The 24,704-nt window shown below is 33.4% G+C and overlaps 2 protein-coding genes across 8 annotated transcripts in view; one reads left to right on the top strand and one right to left on the bottom strand.

Moving 5' to 3' along the window:
• LOC127728572 (uncharacterized) overlaps positions 1-24,704 on the top strand; it is an 879,051-nt gene that overhangs the window by 707,048 nt on the left and 147,299 nt on the right. The gene's annotated exons all lie outside the window — the stretch shown is intronic.
• The window catches only part of LOC127728592 (uncharacterized), a 37,431-nt gene continuing 21,107 nt past the window's right edge, over positions 8,381-24,704 (bottom strand). The window contains exons 6-10 of one of the 2 annotated variants that reach the window (XM_052236117.1): positions 22,067-22,219; positions 20,130-20,249; positions 19,767-19,838; positions 13,115-13,187; positions 8,381-9,630 (exon numbers count right to left, since the gene is read on the bottom strand). In XM_052236117.1, the coding sequence (XP_052092077.1) occupies positions 9,252-9,630; positions 13,115-13,187; positions 19,767-19,838; positions 20,130-20,249; positions 22,067-22,219 (797 nt within the window). In that variant the 3' untranslated portion in view covers positions 8,381-9,251. Of the gene's footprint in view, positions 9,631-13,114; positions 13,188-19,766; positions 19,839-20,128; positions 20,250-22,066; positions 22,220-24,704 lie in introns of those variants that run through there. The other variant, XM_052236118.1, reaches the window with a different exon arrangement.

The following is a 24,704-nucleotide window of genomic DNA, read 5'->3' as shown; positions in this document are numbered from 1 at the left end:
AAATATAACATCAAAATTAGATACATGGATTTGGGATAGAAAAGTACCGTGACACGTCTTATAGCAATGCGGATTCACACTCAGCAAAACAGTCACAATCGGGAATAAGTCACGTTCGGTAATTAAAAGATCAGACGACGTAATGACAAACCACAATCTAACACGTGGGAAAAATGTCCTTAGTTAGTTTGGACAAAGACACATCGTATGAATCAACCAATTCGTGATGGTGTCCGTAAAATTTACGGAGTGTCATTTTTTAATCTGTCCTCCTCATAACTTTGTTGGGGCAGTTTCTGCGTAAAGTGCACACTCCTGTATATGAAGTTCGTATAGTGTGAACAAGCACGAAAATAACGTATCAATTGAGATATGTAAACACCATACGAAGGGACAGAGGGTATGTTACTGCCGAGAAATGGGAAATTGATAATTGGGAAGTTGAAATCGTCCCGTTTATCATAGATTTTCGTGTGAAGTCGTCCATCTGTGTCAATATTGAGGAAAAGATCAAGGTATGAAGCAGTCTTTCTAGTATTAGTAGTATCCTTAATTTCAAGTTCACTGGGATATATGAGATGTAAGTATTGGCTGAAATATGGGTTATTCAATGATGGAACATCATCAATATATCGGAAAGTAAAATTAAAGAATTTCGCAAGGTGCTTTTTCTTTTTGTCTTTTAGAAGGTTCTGAATGAATTCTGCTTCATACGAGTACAAAAACAAATCGGCCAGTAGGGGTGCACAATTAGTTCCCATTGGAATACCGACTGTCTGTTGAAATATAAATCCTCCAAACTCAACAAATATATTGTCGATCAAAAAGTCCAGCATTTTGATAATATCATCTTCAGTATATTTTCTGGTAGATCCAGTGTGTTTTTTCACAAAATATAAATTATTGTAACCCAAAACAAGAAATTTGTATCTACGATTCCCATTTTTATAGAAAAAGCTCTGTTTAATGAGATGGTGAAGTCGATCTTTCAACTGAGCATGGGGAATAGTAGTGTAAAGCGTAGAAAAATCAAAAGTCTTTATGTTGCTGCAATATTGCAAAGATTGTGATCGAAGATTAAGCAGTAGATCTTTCGAATTTTTGAGAATCCACATCTGGTTAACACCACTGGTAGAATATATCTCATCACAATATTTTTGAAGCCCATCTTTAACTGTAGAAAGAATAATAGTCAGTACTTTAGAAATATGTTTAGTCGAACATTTTGATGACCCAGCTATGTATCGTTCTTTATATGGAGTTTTGTTTAGTTTTGGTATCCAGTATAATGATGGTAAATTTTCTTCGTTTTCTTTGATGTTGATACCAAAAGAAAGAAGGACAGATTTGTGATTTTGTCAAATTTCGTCCTTGGTAAATGATGTTAAAGAATATGTAGGGTTACCAGTAGTTCTATTTATTCCAAGCTCTGTTGTGAGACATTGCAAATAATGGTTTTTACATATAAAGACAATATTATTGGAGGCTTTATCTGCTGGAACAACGACATATATGTCATGCAAAGAGGATAAAACATCAACAACATCCTGATTTTTAACCTGTGTGAATACTGATACTGTTTTAATACGGGAGAGCAACTTAAATATTTACTGCAAACGTTTACAGACGTACTTTTTGTGTCCTTATGTTTGATATGATTTTTTAAAACTATGATGTAATGTATAATACGTACTATACAAATAAAGGTTTTTTCTTTTCAATTTTGTCCTCTTGTCTCTTGATTTAAGTTATACTCGAATTGTTACATCTCGTAACTTGATTAAATTGTTCATCATTGAAAGAGGAATGCAAATATAGGTATGAGAAGGATTCGATAATCCTTTTTCAACGAAGCGTGTGATGAGGATATGAGAAGGAAGTGCTTTGGTTGCGGACGGGAAGTGAGAAGATAAATCAAAGATCCCTTGTTTTGGAAAGTATCGTGAAATATAATTATGATAATAAGGCAGAAGAATAGGAACAAGGTAGAAAAACGAAGACACAGGAAAATCAAGGGAAAAATACATACCTGTGCTAAAACTCCGGCTTCCTCCACCAATAAAAACTGGCCGCCACGAAATAGCCCAAAAGGGGTGCTGAAAAGTGGCGTTTAAACACCAAAAATCAAAACTCCTGAGTCCTAATAGATGATTACATACATTATGTCAGTATATACACTATTTCCTCATATATTATCTCGCGCTCCATAGTCAATGAGACTTTATCAGTCCTGATATATGTCTATTATTTTATAACTATAGAAAAAACAAAGGATATGGTGTATCCATCCATGACACAAAATCAGTACATGCACATCAAATGAAAAAAAAACAAAAAAATACCACACGCACAAAAAGCAAAGGAACAACACTCCTATTGCTGTTCTTCGTCTCAAAGTCACAATGAGGTCTTCAACACAGATCAAAGCAACTCTCATCTCACTGCAATTTTCAAACGGTCCCTAGCACCGACTTTAGCTGAATTCTATGCAAAAATAATTTGAATAGACTTTGTGTATATTAAATAAAACAATAACGGTCTCTTTCGTTTCGGTAAATATGTGGTTTAATTGACTTTTGCAAAAACTTATATGCATTTCGGCTATTGGTCTCAATTAATATCAGTAGTAACGTGTAGTCGTCATTACCTAAAGAAAAATGGAACAATGTTAAACGTTGAGGAAATCATAACTCAAAACCTTGTGAAATCATGGAGTTTTATGAGATTTATTAGTTTTGATAATACAATATTACATTACTATTCAGTGATATGTATGACATATACTAAGTATTATAAATGGTATTTAAAGTCTTGTAGGGTGTGATATGAGACTTGATGAAAGTAGAGATTGGGATATATCATTTGCATGTTGAAATTAGATTAATTAGCACAAGTATAAATTGTAAGCTATATTTCCTTGGTGGTAAGAAATAAACTGCAATTATTTGAATGACATGAAAGCCTGTGGTTTTGAGGTTTATTTAACATGTGTTGACACATGGTTAAGATATAACAGGTATAAAGAATTACATTTTCTAGTTGACATGTATTTGATACATAAACATTAATTTTATAAAATTATAAAGCTTGTGTAGATAACGCATATAGTTTGTATTTGTATCTTTCGTTTTACTATCATACTGATTTTACATCAAATTTTTATTAAGTTAAGAACCTTAATTGCAATTCCAATGACTCAGGCTTTGTTTATTTATAAAAACAAACATGATAAAATGAAAATGGAAATGGGGAATATGTCAAAGAGACAACAACCCGACCAAAGAGCAGACAACAGCCGAAGGCCACCAATGGGTCTTCAATGCAGCGAGAAAATCCCGCACCCGGAGGTGGTACTCAGCTGGTCCCTTAATAAAATTGTGTGCTAGTTCAGTTAAAAATGGACGTCACACTAAACTCCAAAACATACAAATGAACTAAAATTAAAAAACATACTAGACTAACAAAGGGCAGAGGCTCCTGACTTGGGACAGGCGCAAAAGTCTTGTGAACTTGAGCATATGTTGGATGCTAGTGTTAGAAAAGGGATATGATGCAGAGATCTTGTCCGTTTAGGATAAGTTTAAATGAATGTATATAAATGTTATGATTCTTGTTCGTTATTTGATTGGTTATTGCAGTGAGAATTATTTGAATGAAATTTTTAGTATTATATTTGTATGTAAAAAAAAACACTCTTCTAGAGAATTTCTTACTTGTTATCTAATGAGATTGAAACAGTCCTTTATATTCACGTCCTTAAAAGATTAACTGGTAAAATATTGTTATGGTTGTTAAAATATTTCTTATTTTGAATGAGAAAAAAAGGAAACTGTAATTTAGAACTTATCATTCTTGTTTTATATCCTTGTATTAACAATAAATATTCCACCTAAGGTGCTCTAGAATTTAAACTTTTGAAAAACATTCATTTTAAATCCATTATATGTTTTTCACATTAAGTCTGGTTTTAGTGTTGAGAAATTCACAGCATCTCATCATTTTAATGGTGCCGTAAACCTAGGTTTACTAAGCTGTGATCCATTTTGAAAAATTACCTTTAATATTCGGGTGCTTTTATTGTGTCTGTATTTTGATACTTTATACAAGAGAAATGTCTTTTATTGTAGTGCACTTTTATGTATAGTAGTTGATAGATGTTTTGAATTTTTTTCTCGTTATTGGACGTTATACTTAAAGGCGTATACGTGTATGGAAGTGACTGTTTTTGTCAAGTCAATAATTCAATCAAATCTTAGTAATTCATGAAATCGTTTCACGTTTCTGACATCGGACTCGGACAACTTTTAAACTGAGTTTTACTGTGCGTATTGGTGTGTGTTTGTTTACTCTACATTGGCTAGAGGTATAGGGAGATGGTTGAGATCTCACAAAACATGTTTCACCCCGCCGCAATTTGTGCGCCTGTCCCAAGTCAGGAGCCTCTTGTATGTTTTTTTTTAATTTTAGTTCATTTATATATTTTGGAGTTTGGTGTGACGTCCATTTTCATTGAACTAGTACACATTTTGTTTATGGATCAGCTGAAGCCCGTCTCCGGGTGCGTGATTTTCTCACAGTGTTGAAGACCCACATGGAAATGAAGGAAAAAAAATCACATGAATGAATTTTCTGGTTTGCCTTTTATGGAAGATACTGAGATGTGGAATGAATGTGCATGATACAACGTATCTACAAATAAAAATGGCAGCTCTATTTACTACTAAATTTGATGCATATCTTTGTCACCAAGCCTCTACCTGTAATCAACCTCGCCAAACTGGCTGGGTGATAAAGATATTCCACACCCTGACGTCCCTACAATTTGTATAATTAAATTGTACTTCCAGCCTTCAACCGTTAATTCAACAATGTCATTTAGTATGACTGCTTGATATTCAGTTTTATTGACATGGTGGTGCCAAAATGTTTTGTAAAATAAAGTTTATATATGTTATTTCCAGTTTTTTTTATGTATGAATTAGAGAAAAAAAAATGGGTAAAAATGTAACACTCATCTACAAAGCAGTATGAGATTTCAAAATCTAGAGGTTCCCACGGTCTTCAACATGGGTGATACATCTCTGTATGAGCTAACTTCTAGAAACCCGATCCAAAAGGAAATGTTCTGAAGTTTCTTGAAAATATATGGACAAATGTTCATTAGACAGCTATAGAGAAATTTTTTCAAATTAAAAGATATAGAAAAAAAAGTTTGAAACGAACAGTTTTTATGTCACCTCACTATAGTTATCACTTGGTGTTCGTTGTCTGTGGGTATGTTCTCCATCTGAAGAAACGTGTGCATGAGACACCTATAGGGAAAAAATTTAAAATAAAAAGATATAAAAAAAAAAAAGTTTGAAACAAACAGTTTTTATATCACAGTGTAAAAGAAATCATTATGAGCTAGATCTTCTGGCTTTTGTTTAATCTGTTGTGGCCAATTTCCATATGATTTTATTCTAATTATGAAATACATCATATTCGGATGGACTGGTTTGAAACGGAAGAGGTCTGAAAAGTAACAGCCTGAGTCTGTTTCCAAATCCATGATTAATCATTAAAGACTAACATTCATTTATATACCACCACCACCTGAAGTCTCCGCAATTCGTATAATTAAATTGTACTTCCAGTCTTCAACCTTTAATTTAACAATGTCATAAAGCTGTTTTAATTCTATGAATCTACTCAAACTATACTTAAATAATAAGATATATATCTGTCCCTTTTTTGTTGTAAGCAAAACCTGGTAATGTAACCTTAGAATTTTCATTTTGAATTTTAACAACATATATCTAAATTTCAAAAATAAATAAAGGTTCTGTAACGTAGAGACAAAATGGATGCCACCCTCATACCCTTGTCACCAACCAACTCTCTCTCTCGTATTAACTGACTCTAGCCAAATAACAATTTAGCCAAGCAAGGCAAAACTAGCCAAATAACAATTTAGCCAAGCAAGGCAAAACTAGCCAAATAACAATTTAGCCAAGCAAGGCAAAAGTGGGTAACAACCCAAAATTCTGTAACGTGGAAACAAAATGGACGTCATCTCAAACATAACCTTGTCACCAACCAATACTGCTCTACCCTGAAAAATTCTGAAACGTGGAAACAAAATGGACACCAAACATATCCTTGTCACCAACCAATGTTGCTCTACCCTGAAAAATTCTGCAACGTGGACACAAACATACCATGGTCACTAGCAAATATTTGCTCTACCTTGCTCTACCTGCTCTACTGGCTGCTTATCCCTATTCTACTACTACTTATCTCAGATATTATAAGCAATAGGTTGATAATATGTGATGTATGGAATGATTGCAAGGTGTACATGTTCATCTTACCATGACCACATTTCATGGTTCCTGGTTCAAAGTTTGTCTAGCTTGCGATGAAAGTCGCGGAAAGCAAGACATATGTGCTGCTTTTCTGGCGGCGTTGGCGACGGCGGAGGATGCGTCAACAATTGTTAAGTATTTTGCTTAAGTTATTTTGATAGGAAATACTTGTGATATATAAATGATATTTTGTATAAAGTTGCATTACTATCAGAACATATCAAATTGACGACTATTTCGAGGCCATGCCCCCCTAGGTCATGGTCCAGCGACTTTCAAATAATTTTAATTACCAATTTGCAATGTTAAAATGTCTGCTAAGTTAGTTTGATAGGAACTACTTATGACAGACAATGATATTTTCTATAAAGTTGTGTTACTATCAGTGCATCTCAATTAGTCGACCATTCGAGCCCCTGTCATTTATTTCATGGTCCAGCGACTTTGAATTAATAAGCAATGATGCTGTCCAACAGATTGTCTATTCTTAATTGTCTGCCGACAAGCGAGACATATCTCTGTGTCAACAGTTTATCTTGGTTAGGTCTGTTTCTCAGATAATGTAAGCAATAGGTTAACCATATTTTTTGTATGGATTTTTACCTCATTTGCATGCATCATTGATGTAAATTTTATGTTACCTTTTTCTCAACATAAATTCTATCATGGTCAGTAAGGTATGCGAGACATTTCAGCGTTTAAGAATCAAAACAAATTTAAGTTTAAATTTTGACCAATAAAAATATATGTAAAGTAAACTGAAGAACAACATACATAACTGTCACACATGTTTGAAGAATACCTCCGCATCGACCACTTTTAAATTTAACTAATCTGATCACTTACAACTGTTCGAAGATACCTTAAAAATCAAGTCAAGAATTTGATACGTTATAACAATAACCCCGCTCAGTGAAGTGATCTTAACGTCCATTCGTTAATGTGATATTTATGTTGGCTACTCTTTTTAAACAAAGACCTGGAGTCCAGTTAATCCTTTGAAGAATATTTATTGTCTAATTATATTTTGCTCTTCTTATTTTAGTTTTTGATGCAAAGGATTTCTGTAGTTTCCAATCGCAAAATATGGACTTCGCCGTATGAACAAAAGGGGTAGGCATATTATATTGTACCCACAACTCCTCAAGAAGTATGACTGGATTTGAATTACACTTTAACAGAATCTTTAATATATAATATTATTATAGACCTTTAAATCTATTCTTCGATCCGAATTATTTTCGGAATTAACTTTAGTAGATGGATTTTGACATATTTACGAAAGGTCATAGACACCTTGTATTCTTTTCTCCTTGATTCTTGACTTGATTTCAATTAATCTTCTCTGAGACTATTATGACACAGAGGATTAGTAGCTTCACGTTATGACCAATCAGATCAAAAAAGGCTTTCGAATTCGTGCACTGTCCCCTAAATTTCTTATGTCGCTATGCTTATTTTAACAATAAGAACCCATTGTTCGATGACGTCGTTTACGTAAAATCTAACATTTATAAAAATCGAAAGGGAGCTTACGTCAATAGATAAAAACAATTCACCAAAGTTTTATGAAGACTGCTCAAAGCATTTTTGATTAATTGTCCGAAAACTGGAAAATCCCCCTTTTTTAATGAATAAAACCCAATAACTCGGAAACATAAAATCTAAATTTATAAAAATCGAAAAGGAGCTTACGTCAATAGATATAAACAATTCACCAGAGTTTCATGCAAATTGTTTAAAGCGTTTTTATGTTATTGTCCGACATGTTGACGGACGGACAGACAGACAGACAGACAGACGGACGGACGGACGGACGGACAGACAGACAGACAGACAGACAGACAGACAGACAGACAGACAGACAGACAGACAGACAGTATACCATAATACGTCCCGTAAACAGGCGTATGAAAAAACACACAAAAACAACTATCAAAAGGACTTAAGACACAAAGTAAAGATCTTAGAGTACTTACTAGCAGTTACTGAAAGCTAGGACCGCAAATGTTCATAGCTGTATAACAATGATATGTAGTTATGCTTTAATTTATTGATAAAACAATCAATGTTAGTACCGATAAAAACAATATTCAAAGAAATTGTTACAGTGTTAAATTGATAACCTTTCAGAATAAGTGTATTTAAAGGATCCATAAGTTTACACGGATCTATAAACAACGTCACCGTAAAAATTAGGATGTGATATGTTGTTTGTAATAAATTTTGTAGGACCATGACTGTACATATGTAAAAAACAATAATATTTAGTTGGGTTTTAATTTATTGATAACAAAATCAATATTTATATCGATAAAAAAGAATATTCAAATGTCTAATAGTAGTGTTGAATTGGTAGAAGTTTATTTAAAGGTTCGTTAAGTTTACCCGAATCGTATCTAAATTTACGGGCTCGGTAAACAACATCACCGTAAAAATTAAGATGCACTATCCCGTTTGTAGTAAGTTTTCTGTAGTTACAGCCAAACTTCAAAAACAAATCTCTATATCTATGAAAGAATTTAGTAAAGGTTTTAAGTAATTCGTGGTCACAAAATCCCTAATTTACCAGTTTTACATAGCTTACGTTGATTGAAATATAAAACGTCACTAAATTCAATGATATCATCATCTTTCTAACATAATTTTATTGTCACATCTTCAGCTGACGATCCATATTTACCAAGTTGTGTACACGTATAGAAGAAACAGTTCGGGATCAAATGTTGAGTGACAAAATACGAATTTACTGCAACGCTTTCACATAAAAGCAATAAAAATCATCGGTAACAATCTTGATGAAGATAAGAGTTAAAACCATATTGGCACTGTACAACAAACCTATGGTGATTTATCTGGTAATTAAACCGCTTATTGTATATACTTGAGACCAAACTGTTATTGTCAACGCTGGTCCAACGGAATGTCAGGCAACTTCCTTCCAACGTTTGGAGTTCTAGCTGGTTCTATGTATCCGTTTGTTCCTAAATTTACTGTTGAGATATTTATATCATTCGTATTAACTGTTTGTTTGATATCGTTGGGTAAATTGACTGGCTGAACATTTGATTCCTGCGTGGAAGTAAATTGTCTATTCTGACCATTATATCCAGAAACTGAACCGTCCCTTATTTCAAGATATGGATGGTAAACATCTGTTGACTGTGCATATATGTGATCATATACTCTGCTGTCCCTTCTTGTTATTTCATATTCGTTCGGTGTGGTATTGATGACCTCTAAATTGTCTATTTCTAACCTATCTTTTCTAGCTTTTTGTTTTCTAAAAGAAAAAATATGTACATGTAAAGCTTATCTAAATGGAAAACTTTTATTACAAAATGCATTAAGTAGCTGTATTTATTCGATTTATTCGGTGTTGAATGGATTTTGTATAATACTTGTTAAATTTAACGAAATCTTCGAAGAGGCCTCCTAAATCGTCCAAACAAGAGTCATGAAATAGTAGTTATGAGGACACACACACATAATAGTCATGAAATGATTTTAATCACAGTGCATGAAACAAAAAGGGATATACAAGTGCCTTTCTAAGTTGTCAGTACAAAAGTTCTGAAATAAAAGTTAGGGAAAACATTTGCCTTCCTAAGTTTAACAAACGGAAATAAAATAAGAGGACAAACGCGCAATAGTCAATGATATAACATTTAAGGGACAAACCTGTGCCTTCCTAATTTGTCCAAAAAGTGTTCAGTTGTCCAAACAATAGTGATGAACAAAAAAAGGACAAACACACAATAGTCATGAAATAAAGGTTAAAGAGTACAAACATTTGTCTTCCTATAAAATGTCAAATAATAAGTTAGGGAAAACATGTGCCTTCCAAAGCTGTCCAAACAAAAGAAATGAAATTATAGGACAGACGCAGTTACAAATATTACTGATATTTTAATTGATTCTGCAAAAGCAACATTTGGTACACATAATTTTAATAGAAATATGCTGAATTGTAATAGAAAGCATAATAAACAATGGTATAATTTTGATTGTAAAAAGGCAAAGAATGAACTGAGAAAGGCACACAGAATGTATAAACATTATGGGTCAAATTTATTTAAAGAACGATTACGACACTGTGAATATTACTATAAAAGTGTAATGGATGAAAACATTAAGAAGTATAATAAAAAAATAAGTGATAATATGAAAAAAATAAAATCCAAAAATCCCAAAGAATTTTGGAAACTTTTTAACAGAGGTAGACAACGAGAAAAAAGCAATATATCTATTGAAACTGTATTTGATTTTTTTAAAGAATTGAATGAAAACAAGTTTGAAGACGAGTTTGTCATCGATAATGATTTGAACTCAAATCATGTAAATGAGACACTGAATGAATTACACATGACGAAATTATTAAAGCTATTAAAAAGGCGAAAAACAACAAATCGCCAGGTGAAGATAAAATAATCAATGAATATGTTGCAAATTCTCTTGACAGTATGATTGATGTATATTCTAAATTGTTTAATCTTATTTTTGATACGGGTATTCTGCCGGAGGCCTGGCTTATTGGAAACATAATACCAGTGTTCAAGAACAAAGGATGTCAATTAGAAGCAAAAAATTATAGGCCTATTACTTTATTGTCATGCCTCGGTAAGATTTTTACATCTATTCTTAATGATAGATTGGGGGAATTTGTTGATGAACTAAATATCTTGAACGAAAACCAAGCAGGCTTCCGACAGGGCTACTCTACCAACGATCATATTTTTTCATTATATGCACTCTTCGAGTTGCTATGTGTCAAACGAAAAAAATTACATTGTGTATTCGTTGACTTTGAAAAAGCCTTCGACTTTGTTCAAAGAAACTCACTTTTGTATAAGCTTGTTTTAAATAAGATAACTGGTAAATTTCTTAGAATTGTAGAAAATTTGTATAAAGATGTTAAATCAAGAGTTGTACATAATAATGAAGCATCTGACATGTTTGTAAGTGATATTGGAGTCCGCCAAGGAGAAAGTCTTTCTCCTTTATTATTTTCTTTATATTTAAATGATCTTCATGGATTTTTAGAAAAAAGTGATTTAAAAGGTATACATTCAATTACTTCTGATATAGAAGATGAACTGGATATTTATTTTAAGATATTTGTCTTATTGTATGCTGACGATTCGATTTTACTCGCTGAGACAAGCACAGATTTGCAATTACTTTTAAATAGTTTTTCTCAATATTGTGAAAAGTGGAAACTTAAAATTAATGTTAACAAGACAAAGGTAATGATATTTTCAAAAGGTAGACCACAGAATAATATGAAGTTTTATATTAATAACGAAGAGATAGAAATTGTTAAGAACTATAAATACCTTGGTGTTATATTCTCTAGAAATGCTTCTTTTTTTGCAACTAGAAAATATCTTAAAGATCAAGCTACTAGAGCTATGTATTGTGTTATTAAGAAGTGTAGATCTAACCATCTATCTATAGAATGCCAGCTCGATATGTTTGATAAAGCTGTTTTACCTATACTTTTATATGGGGCCGAAATCTGGGGATACGAAAATCTTGACATTTTGGAAAGGGTACATTTGAGTTTTTGTAAACATGTTTTACGGTTAAAAAGATCGACTCCAAATTTTATGGTTTACGGGGAATTGGGAAGATATCCTATTTCTTTATATGTTAAATTACGGATGATAAAATTTTGGTGTAACCTTCTTGATAACACACTTGATAACAAGATTTCGTCAATGTTATATAAGTTGATATATATTAATTTTAATAAGTATGGAATTGAAAACAAATGGTTGTTATGTATCAAAAGTATTTTTGATAATTGTGGAATGTCAAACATATGGCAAAATCAAGATTGTATCTCAAAAAAATGGATTGTATTAAGCATTGAACAAAAGTTAAAAGATCAGTTTAGACAAGAATGGCTAGCAAATGTAAATCAATCATCAAAAGGTCTATGTTATAAATTATTCAAAACAGAACTTAAATTTGAAAATCATATTTCAATTTTATCGTTAAATAATGCACTGAAACTATGTAAATTTAGATGTGGCAATCACCGTTTGCCAGTGGAGACAGGGAGATGGCAAAATGTTCAAAGACCCGAGAGACTATGCCATCTTTGTGAATCTACTGACATCGGCGATGAATTCCATTATGTAATGTCTTGTCCTTTTTTCAAAAAAGAACGATATAAATATTTACCACACTATTGTTGTACAAATGTTAATATTCTTAAATTTAAAAATGTATTCACTACAGTCAATATTGTCTTACTAGAAAAATTGTGTAGATTTATAAACTATATATCAGTGAAAGTCTGTCCTCCTGGTTAAATTACATTTATTTATGTATATTTCACACATGCAAAATATGTTGTATTTTGTTTATATTTTCATCTCTGTAACTATTTTATTTAGGTAATGAGAATAAAGATCTATCTACATAATAGTTAATGAAATAAAAGTAAGTGGACAAACACCTGTCATTATAATTTGTCCAAACAATAGCAATGAAATAAAAATTAGGGACACACATGTGCCTTCTTAAGTTGTCAATAATCATGAAATTAAAGTAAGAGGAGACACAAGCTAATTGCATTAGTGGATAGAAGATTTTCATTTCTATTGATGTTTTTCTTACTCTGTTCTCGAAAACGAACAAAAGGCAAACTAATACATCCATGTGCCTTAAGAAAATTACATGAACAATTACTTCTTAGACTTCTTAATTAATTTTTTCTGTAATATATAAAAAAAAGGTAAGTTGATTAAAATACTTACTTTCTCCAAATAACAACTACAATGACAGTTACAAATACAAAAGTCACTCCCAAAACACACCCAACTATAATTCCTGAAAATATATAAAAGACAAAACTTTAATTGAAAAGTTAAACTATTTAGATTTGTTGTTCCAATATGATGCGACAGTGACAAACTTGATTTCAAGCAATTGTAAGCTAAGTTTTGTATTGGTATTAGGTCAAATGTCTAGCTGTCATATGGGGGTCTCATTGGGTGGGGGGTGGGGGGTCTAATCTCGGATCCCGCTTATTGTTTTATCAGATTCCCGTATCCCGCTTATCATTTTTTTAGTTTCCCATTTCCCGCTTATATTTTTTTTTTCTATAAGAGGTCGCCTTGCAAGAGCCCTCCTGTCGGTATATCACACTTGTATTACCATTGGCAATATATCAGGGAGCCGATAAATGGCTTACTGGTGTCACAAATTTAGCAATGATACAAAAAGTTTGTCAGTGACTCGCCAAAGGTGGGTGGTACTCTGGGCGCCAGGACTGTGAGAAGCGTAACTACATGTCCAATAAACTGTGGGTAAAAATTGCGGCAGGGGATCTGGGACCGCTGATTGCACCCAGCAGGTCTAGGGTAGATTTGAGAGTACTCGAAGTTGCTGAAAGCTAGTTGATTGATTGATTGATTGATTAATTGCTAAAAATGGCAAATAGTTCATGATTGTTCAGGACAAAAACAAATTTACCTAGGTCCTGATCGTCGAGGATGATGATCTGGAATTTTAGAAATGCAATGCATAGAAAATGTGGTTTTCTTGGATAGGAACATAGATTTTGCCTTTAAGTTGACCACCTACGAACCCCTCAAAGAGTTGTTGCAAGTTGCTTAACGTGTAGAGAGCGTGGCATTCTCTCTACACTAGCGGCATCAGATTTAACGTCCCCATTCTGACCGGACGTGACTGCGTAATTATACATTAGTTTATGCATAAACAAACGAACGCCTAACTTCGGCAAGGATTTTATTGTAGGTCGGATAAGGACCATGTGGAAAGCTAGTTGAAAGTCAACAACAATTAATAAAAAATAAATCATGTATATAAAAAAAGGCAGGGTTTTGAGCATGATGAGGCTAATTCAAGTATTTGTTGATAGAAATGAAATAATCTGAACCAAAGATCCCCCTAGTTTTTAGTTTATATAAGGTGGAATATAATGACATTCTATCCAATACTCAATATACTAAGGATGATATACTAGTGTACAAATGACATTTGATAATTAAAGAGTTTTACCGAGTTCACATGTATCTACAGATAATGTTGTTTTTTTTTTGTATATAAAAAAAATATTTGTGAAAAAAATATGTGTATAGGTACGTGCCTAAAGTGCATAACGGCAGCTACGCCCCTGACTGTCATAAGATTATATTGAGAAAAAACGGAATACATTTGATATGATCAACAAACAAAAATTACTTATATCCCAATCACACTAGGACCACGATCCCACTACGATCTCAGAAATTATAAAATTTTGAAAGTCAAAGTAAGATCGTGGTAAGGTCGTAATAAGGACATTCCAAGTCTTCATGATCGTGGAGCTTTGAATATGCTCAAAATATTCGTAGTGTAGTCATGGTCAAAACTAGTTGAAGTAGAACCGTATGAAGTCAGTCGTAGTGAGGACGTAGTTAGATCGGGATGGGCGTAGAAGCATCGTATTGGAAACGTGGTGTAATCGGGGTAGCCAATGGAAAATATTTCGCTGCAACCTTAGATAGGCCTATAAGATTTCACTGCGACTATCCCGATTTCACTATAGGTCTTAATTACGCTTCTACAATATTGATTGATTCGATTATTCTACGATGAGGAAGACAATAATGCGCTGCTACTTTGCCCTTGTCGTCCTTGTCCACATCACTACGATTCTAAGTTACGTGCTAGCCACGAGAATTGTGTTATACTAGTATTTCCTAATTTGCAAATTGGAAATTTCAAAATTGCATATTTTTTTTGAGACCTCTGCTTTTTATTTAGCACCCCGATCTCTAAGTGTTTTAATACCTTTAGTGGAAAGTTATCTCCAGGAAACTGATGTGTACAATGGGAAAGTCAAGATATTTATAGGGACGAAGAGCGTAGTGACAACGAAGTGGAGTCGTTTTTCGATCGTAGTAGACACGTATTGAAATCGTAATGCGTTCGGGAAGGTTTTGGAAGAAGCGTTCAGAGATCGTGTAAGTCGTGGTAAGGTCTTATTAGACGCAGCAAGAGCGTGACAAGATAGTAACTATTGAACGTGTTACTGTCGTAGCGAAATCGTAGCAGGATCTTATCAGGATCATAGCAAGATCGCAGTATCAACGTGAAAAGTATGAAATAAATTAATGAATATTCAAGCCAACCATACCACGATCTCACCGCAATCTTATCTATTTTAGTTAGTAAATCACTCAAGTATGAGGTCAACTCCTTATTCATGGTCTTGGTCTAGTGTGATGGGGCTTTACATCCACTTCATTTGAACTTTGGTGGACATCTGTCTCATTAGCAGTCAATCCACATCCTTTTTTTTCATTTTTTGACAACAAATTTTGATTCACGCTTAATAAAATGATGACTTTCCCGGATTCCCGGCTCATTTTTAGGTAATTTCACGTGTCCCGCCCGACTTTATTTCCCGTATTCAAGGAAAATAATTTGACTTTCACGTGTCACGCTTACAAAAATCGGCTAATCCCGCTTCACGCCTAGACCCCAATTAGACCCACTCATATGACAAATTAAGAGTATTTTCTTTCATTGTCAACCTGCAATTTAAATTCCCTTCTCTGAAATGACCGATTCAAATTTCAACCAAAGCTGACCTGAATGATTATTTTGGTATTAATCACTAAAGTTTGTATATTCTGTCCATGCAAAACAACGAGAAGAGATCAAAGACTCAAACGGCTGGGTTGTGCAGAATGTTTCTTAAACAATGGAGAATGCTATATAAAGAACATTTAAATATTTAAAAAATGACCAAGTTCTTAAGTCTGGGAGAAAAATCCTCAAAAAATTCCATAATAGCAGGTGCACATCTTCAACATATGTGCAATCTTCCTATAAGTTTCAGGGATCTATGTTGAAAATTGAAGGAGGAGTTAATCACACAAAACTTGTACCCACTTTCAAACATTTTGTTAAAAAAGACTAAGTTCCCAAGTATAGAAACTCCTCAAACAAATTCCTCAAACAAATCCATTATAGCTGGTGCACAACTTCAACATATGTGTAATCTTCCTGTGAAGTTTTTGAGTCTGAGTTGAAAACTGTAGTAGGAGTTGATAACACAAAACTTGTACCCTCTTTCATAAGTTTTGCTAAAGGCACTAGCTACGATAACCCGCAAACAGTAACAATAAGAAATAATTATTGTTATTTCAGACGCTAATTGCCGAAATGTGTCTCCGGACAGGGATCCGATTTCATACGGAAATTGCAGGTAACATAATATCATTTTTTATTGTTACCTGCAGTTATTATTGCCTGTTAAATTTTTACATTTGCAAATAATGTCCTTTTTTGTATGTGTAGCATCGGGATTTTCTGTACTGTCTTCGTATACGTTGTTTTACATATTTGAACAAATCTATATGAATAGTCAATAGAAAATTATTTATTGAACATAGCAATGATAAATTGAAATCACATTTTTACATATTTAGAATTCTTTTAGCTATTTATTTTGTTGGCAACTCCTGCACATCCAGTATGTCTCCATTTTAATGCCAACACATTTCAGCGAGTACCACTCTTAACACCCGTTTTTATCTATAACAACAGCAACAATTTTTATTTGTCAATCAAGACTCCCCAAGAAGCATGATTTTTTTTAAAAATTACAATAAACTAAAACCATATAGGAAATGGGAGACAACAAACACACTGTATTCCCAAATATAATGAGTGAGTGAACACAATCAGTACCGTTGTATTATTTGAGGAAGAGCTGGCGGGCCACTCATGTCTTATTACTTAATTTTGCTCTTCTATTCTTTATTAAGCTATATATAGATCCATATCTATACACGTCCCCTCACACAAAATAGTTTCATTCTGAATACACTCGAGTTGTTTTAATGAATGAATTACACTGGTCGACCCGATGTCTGTCGGTGTTAACGAAGTCATCAAACAATCAGCTCTTACTGTGATGTAATAGAACAAGCATTGTGACATTTACGGAGAGGTGCACGAATTTTAAAGTCGTCTACAGTTTAGCTATGTTAATGATTTTTACATCATAATTTCATTGCTTAAATTTATTTCACAGAATGCTCGCAACTCAAACATTGTTAGATCAGAGCCTGTCTGAATATATTTTGAGGGTAACAACAAACTGCAGGTAACAATAAAAATTATATTATTGTTACCTGCAAATAAAAATTATATTATTGTTACCTGCAAATTCAGTTTAGACAATTAGTCTCGGAAGTAACAATAATTATTTCTTATTGTTTCTTTTTGCGGGTAATAGCCAGTGCTTTGCTAAAATATGAGTTCCCAAGTATGGAAAAATTAGAAAAAAAATCTCAAACATTTCCATAATAGCAGGTGAACAACTTGAACATATGTGCAATTTTCTTGTGAAGTTTCAGAGATCTGGGTTGAAAACTGTAGGAGGAGGAGTTGTTTACACAAAATGTGTATCCACTTTTTCACGTCCGCCCACTCCCCCCGACATCATTTACTATAAGTTGGTTTTGGACTTCGTCTAAGCAGGCAAAAAATGGCCGCCACGGCTTAAAATAGAAGAATATAAATTAAAGCAAGTAATTGTTTAATGTTTTGAAAAAAAAACATAACGGATAGAAAAAAATCTGTTCTTAATTGGATAAAAAAAAACCTCAGAATGTTAAGATCAATCTACTTTCCATTCTACCAAAATTATTAAACGAACTGTTATACGAAGCATTGCCTTTGAATGACGATCATTTTTTCACCGAATCTATATCCAGAAACTTTAAAAGGAAAAATGTTCAGAAATGCTAGCTACATGTATATAAAACTGATAATCAGATAGTGTGTGTCCCTTAAATGATAGGTGAAAGATACCAAGGGATATCCAAACTCATAAGTCGAAAGCAAACTGACAATGCCAAAAAACGAAAAACGACAAAAAGACAAACAGCAATACACAAAACACAACATAGAAAACTAGATACTGAGCAACACGAACCCCACCAAAAACGGGGGGGAGGGTGATCTCCGTTGCTCCGGAAGGGTAAGCTGATCCTTCTCCACATGCGGCACCCATCGTGTTGCTCATGTAATTACACACCCGGTGATAAGTCTAATTCGGTAGATCACATTCGAGGAAAAGAGGTTGAGATTGTCATTACAACAGTTGGAACATACTCGTCGTGATCTGTAAAACAGATATTCCATAACGGTCAACCAACTCGTGATGGCGTCCTTAGAATTTTCGAAGGGATCATTTCATTTCACCACTTGGAAATGTTGGTTCAATAGCTTCCTTGTAAGCATCAACCTTAAAAGAGACATTAACTGTCGTAATGCGCATCTGGTGCAGCAAAATTGGCACGTTAATGTTATTCAAGTATATCATAGTGTTACCATTTGAATTTCAATGTTTGCATTGTTATTTTTTCTGTCCATCTGATGTGTTGCCTGTTTTTTTAAGTTTTTTTTATTTTGTCCAATGGCGTCTTGTTTCATTTTTACAAATGAAGAGAAAAAGTTTTCATCTTCTGTATTTCAACATTGCTATGTTATTCTTTCTTTACAGTTTTGAGTTGTCTCCCCTTTTCAATCGATAGTCATGATTTAGTTCTCAATTTTCTGAGAAAAAAAATTTCTGCTTAAAGCTTTATTTTTCCTTGTATTATATGGGTTACAGGCAACAGTTTGCCGATGTTCAAATCTTGCAAATCCATTTAAAATATACAAATTAAGATAAAAAAAAAAGAAGCCATAGCTGAGGGACTCGCGTAAACTCCAAACCGGCCGAGATCAGGTGCGTCGCATTTCCTGCTATGCATACATCACACACCAAGTCAAAATTTCATACTAAAAAATAGGACAAAATCAGTAAATTTACTCATCAGACAACTTTTCTGGTATATACATATCTGAGACTGCAAAAAGATTTCACTTTTGAGATGAGAAACAGACACTAGTATCGGTCAAGCGTGATGTTGAACGATAAACTGTTGTGTCGATTGGAATTATTTAAAATAATATGAAAATAATTTTATTAGTATTTGTATCTAGATTTGTTATTTAATGATGAATAAAATTTCATACATATAATAAAATTGGATTGTTTTAGCCACAGTGTTGCTTGTTTTGCTTGGTTTTTGATTGCCTTTTGTTATCTTCCGAAATTTACTTTTATATCATACCAAAACTAGCTTTAATCAAGTGGTACATCTTGTGCATGAAGGTTCCATAACCATGACAACTAAACCCATACAGAGGTTGTGTAATAAAATTCCTGATAAATGAGTTCATCCTACCTATTTCTTGTCTTGTTGAATATAAAATTGTGCAGTTCCAAACATAGTCTTCTCATTTCAGGTCTGGAATCTTCATTTCAGGCAGTGGCATGAATCAAAGTGGGAATACATTTTTGTTTACATAACTAATAAAAGATATCAAATCACGAACCTGTCATTGAATCTCCATCATTGTGCGTCTTCGTATTTCTGGGAGGTGTTGTTGACTGGTGTTGATTTGTTCCTGTAATAAATATAAAGTTTGTAACTGTAAATATTAGCAAGTTACTATAAACGTAATCTTATGCTGAAGACCTTTAATACGAGAGGCTCAAGACTTTAAACACTTTTTTCAGAATATAAAAGAAAAGTTATACCTTTTAAGAATTGGGAGTCTGACGAAAATCTCAATAAAAAAGTTTGGTTTAGGACATTACTTTCTTATAAAAACGATTTATTATATTAGAATACCAAGGCTGATTTTTGTGAATTACGTACTATACCAGTACGATAAGAATCAATACATTGCATATACCTATTGCACAAATAAAGGGCAGGTCCGTCTGTTCTGTCGTCTGTATGCAGTTAACATTTCCCATGTTTGTTTTTACACATTTTGCACCTCTAGCGATACGTAATCCTGGTATCATGCCATCTAGAACATTATCAATAGAAAGAACATTTAAAACGGTTCATAGCTATCAGTTAGAGAATATGCAGTTGACATGGAAACTATATGTTATACTATGTTCACCCAATCTTGCAATTAAATTCGAATAAACATTACGTCAGTTTTGTTTGCAGTTCACTCGTTCACCTACTGATTTCAACAACACACATTTGTAAACAGATCAATTTTCTTCACCAAGGTAAGATGCCTTTTTCTAGGGTGAACCTTTAAAACCAGTTTTAAAAATATCATAAGCATTTAATGAATTTTTCGAATTTATTGAGAAAAAAATCACGATGTCTATACTAGTATATAGATATATCAAGAATATGTGTCTCCATAACACACAATGCCCAATTGCATTATCACATTTCCTTGCTCAGAGAACCGCGAAATCTAGGTCAAAACCTTTATTTGGCATATATATATATTAAACAGTTCACTTCATTATGATCATGACTATACCAATTCTCAATTTATGGTGACAACAAACTACAAACATAATGCCCCTCTTCTATCGAAAAATAAGGAGTTGAGGTATGGTCGCCAACGGACAACTATCCACCAGTGACCAAAGGACGAGGATGTACGCCACTATAGGTCCTCGTAAGGCCTAAACCAAGAACAAACCCGTTACCGTATAATAAGCTAAACACAAAATACCACGGCTTGACAAAATATTAACGTTTACGATATTTTCTATACATTTATTGCTGAAACATATGTATTGTAATTTTGTAAAATGTTTGTTAATTAACAAAAGAGGACATTTTAAGTTGGAGAAGCTTGGGTCTCATTTATGAGGAATTAAAGACATGAACGAATGAATGAATAATTTAGATAATACTTCGTCATGTTCTATGAACATTTAAAAAACCCAAGCCGAGGCAGAAGTACTGGACTGATAAAAAAAAGTCCTGACCAATCTTAACGATGTAAAAGCTATTAGAATAATGTACAGGTTAGACAACAGTCGTCAACGAAGTTCATGTAATTCTGATATTTATCAAAGTTCAGGCCTGCGTTTAAAGTAACTACCAGTTGTAAATTCTATAGTTTGTTCTTTCTCGGAGGAGGGGGTTGGCCACTTCCTATATACAAGGTAATAGGACGTGCCGCTCGTATAGGTCACAATTTTCAGCTTGCAAATATTCGAATAGGTGGGGAAAACTATCAGTAATATATGATAAGATCAATAAAGTTCTCATTGCTTGTTATATGAAAAGCCCTGTATTTTTTTTCACAGCCGAAAGTCTCGCCATAAGTTAACATATTACATAAGGAATTTGACACTTTCGTATTCCACTTTTGCAACACACCACACCTCACGAATCCCAACCAGTATGGGAAAAGGTTACATTTTTACCTACGCAATAAATGAAAAGGTATACATTTTTAAAATCTAAATTATATGAAAAATGTGGGGAAATTTAGTATTGATGTGACCCCCCGAGAGTTTGTAAACAATTTACAAATGGCTTTAAGTCATATGACCTGAAAAAAAAGACATTAATTTGCATTTTTGTAACCAATTTTCCACGATATGCAATTTTTACAACAGATATAACAACAAAAAACCGTCATTTCAAAGTTAGAAAAACGGACAAAAAATTGTGTAAACTGAACCTGTTTCTATTAATATTACAAAAAGAGCGCTCAAATTTCAAACAAGGAAAGTTTTCTTTATATGACACCATTAGTAAAATGTAAAATTAAACAGGGAATGTGGCTGTTCAAGGTTATGAAGACTCGAGATGATTCTTCTTTTCACACATTTGTTTGACCGTTATTATAATGCTCACCATAAGGAGTAAAAGTAAATCTAAAAGGCCCAATCCATGCTATGCGGGAGGTTGAGTTATGACACTGATAAACAGATAAATAGGATCCAACCTTTTGAGAACAGGATATTAATCCATTGTTGTATGTCACTACATCTGTAACATCACCAGTATCTGGAAAAGATTCAGAGCCAAAAACATAAGAATAAATAAAACATAACACAACATATAATAGGAAATATTCGTTACAAGTCTGTTTCAACCATAATACTGACTTTTCTCTCGCCTTGTAGTTGCTGAAAGTATTTGCTCTGTGAGCGTACTAGCTTTAGTTGTGCTTCATTTGTCACGTGCTATGTAAGTGTACTAGCTTTAATTGAGCTCCATTTGTCGAGTGCTCTGTAAGTGTACTAGCTTGAGTTGTGCCTCATTTGTCACGTGCTCTGTAAGTGTACTAGCTTTAGTTGTGCTTCGTTTGTCACGTGCTCTGTAAGTGTACTAGCTTTAGTTGTGCTTCATTTATCACGTGCTCTATACGTGTATTAGCTTTAGTTGTACTTCATTTTTTCAAGTGCTCTGTAAGTGTACTAACTTTAGTTGTGCTTCATTTGTCACGAACATTGTAATTTTGATTTGTGCGATGCCAATGCCTTATTTATAATCCGAGATTTTAGTATATAATAAAGGACTGTCGGCACTGAACGATACGACACCAGAATGATAACAAGGGATTGCTAAATGAATATATATTAACAATAAGTGTGATCATAGTAATCTGCTTGAAACGTATACTGTATAAAAACAAGGAGATGTGGTATGCTTGCGATTGAGAACTATCCACTAGATTTCAAATAACGTAGATGTTAGCAACTATATGTCACTGTACGGACTTCATGAAAGAGTCAAACCCATGCCGTATAGTCAGATATAAAAGGCCCGACATAATGAAATACTTTATACAAGAAGGCCAAATTGAATAGCTAGATCAAGTATAACTGAAATGCAAACAAATAATTTCATGCGGAAATGAAATAAAAGAATATTATATCGGGACATCCTTTTAGCAACATTCAGTGCCTATAAAACGGTAAGAACTGCATCAAATGTATTTGAAAATTACATAAACAAATTCTTGGGTTCAACATATTTTAACCTCATTTAACATAGTTATATGGGAAACCAGCGAAGGTAAATCGGTTTTACAGGGATTTTTGTCGAGCCTACGAAATTTTGTCACTAAAGCCAGACATTACGATCCTAAATTCCGTCGTCAGCGTCAACATGAAGGTTCAGTTTGAAGTAAATTTTTTTCAAACCTTCTGGGAATTAATAAATGAAACTCGAACATAAGTATTTTTTTAACTCAAAAGACAGTATCCAGTGTAAAATACAATTTTAAATAGTGAGTAAGATGATGATGTTTAAATACACAAATGATTTCCTTAATAGATATGGTATGCTTAATAAATAAGAAGATGTGGTATGAGTGCCAATGAGGCAACTCTCCATCCAAGTCACAATGTATAAAAAGTTAACAATTATAGGTCAAAGTACGGCCTTCAACACGGAGCCTTGGCTCACACCGAACAGTAAGCTATAAAGGGCCCCAAAATGACTAGTGTAAAACTTTTGTTTGTCTAAATATTTTTGTTTGAATTTTTAGCATTCTGTTCTCATTTTTTCGTTGTCTGCTCTTTCCAATAGATATCTGTTTCACTTTACAAGGTTCCACCTACAAGCAGCGACTGGTTAAGACTGTGTCAGTGTCTCATAACCCTGGTATATGAGATCATCTATTGGTGAGATTTTAGTGGTTTGTGAGGAACATAGTCGAGTGTGTTGTAGAGACGGATGGGAAATGTGACAATTTGCTTCACGCTACAATAATGTGTCATGACAAAATCATTTGTTGATAGCAAAGCAAAATATAAATGACACTGACGGACTACCAGATGTATCGTGCTTTATCGTTGTGGTTTAATTCAGGATTCCCGTCGTTTTCTTTTTTTTAAATGGTGTCGTTCACTTCAGAATCAATTTGGTAATATGTGAAACAGACTTAATCGGATGTGACGCATCCTGTATTGGACTGGTATACAATACATTTTTCTCTGTAATACACACTGGCCGTATTTAATATCAACATAACATTGTCATCAGTACTACACATGACGATTAAATTGTGTTTAACAGTTAATAATAATATTGTCGATAATAAGTCAATGAATACTTTATTCTAAGAGATTAGGGCATGCAGTTAGCAATGATCTTCACTATAGCCTTCACACAACAACATTAACATACCCGGGTTATAAACAAATCTACAGCATATACACATTTCGATATACCATATTATGATCTTTAAAAAAAAGTATCAACATTTTAACACACTCGTTGGGTTATTTCGGACGCACGAAATCTATTGTGTTAGTTTCATTTGGTAGAGAATTCCAATATATGATTCCTGTATGATGGAGACTTTAATTCATAAATATGAAATGAGTGCTGTGACATATAAATCATGTCCATTATTTGAAGCCTGTGAGAATATCTTATTAAATAAGCAAATTATGTAGAAAAATTGTTTGAAGCAAACCATCTATGCTTGCAACGACTAGTTATATATGGTCCCTAAAGAATACCATTAGTCTTATGACCC

Source organism: Mytilus californianus, unplaced genomic scaffold (genome assembly GCF_021869535.1).
Source record: "Mytilus californianus isolate M0D057914Y unplaced genomic scaffold, xbMytCali1.0.p SCAF_2, whole genome shotgun sequence".
NCBI lineage: Eukaryota > Metazoa > Mollusca > Bivalvia > Mytilida > Mytilidae > Mytilus > Mytilus californianus.
Note: the sequence above shows the minus strand (reverse complement) of the source record. Positions and strands in the feature narration are given on the sequence as shown.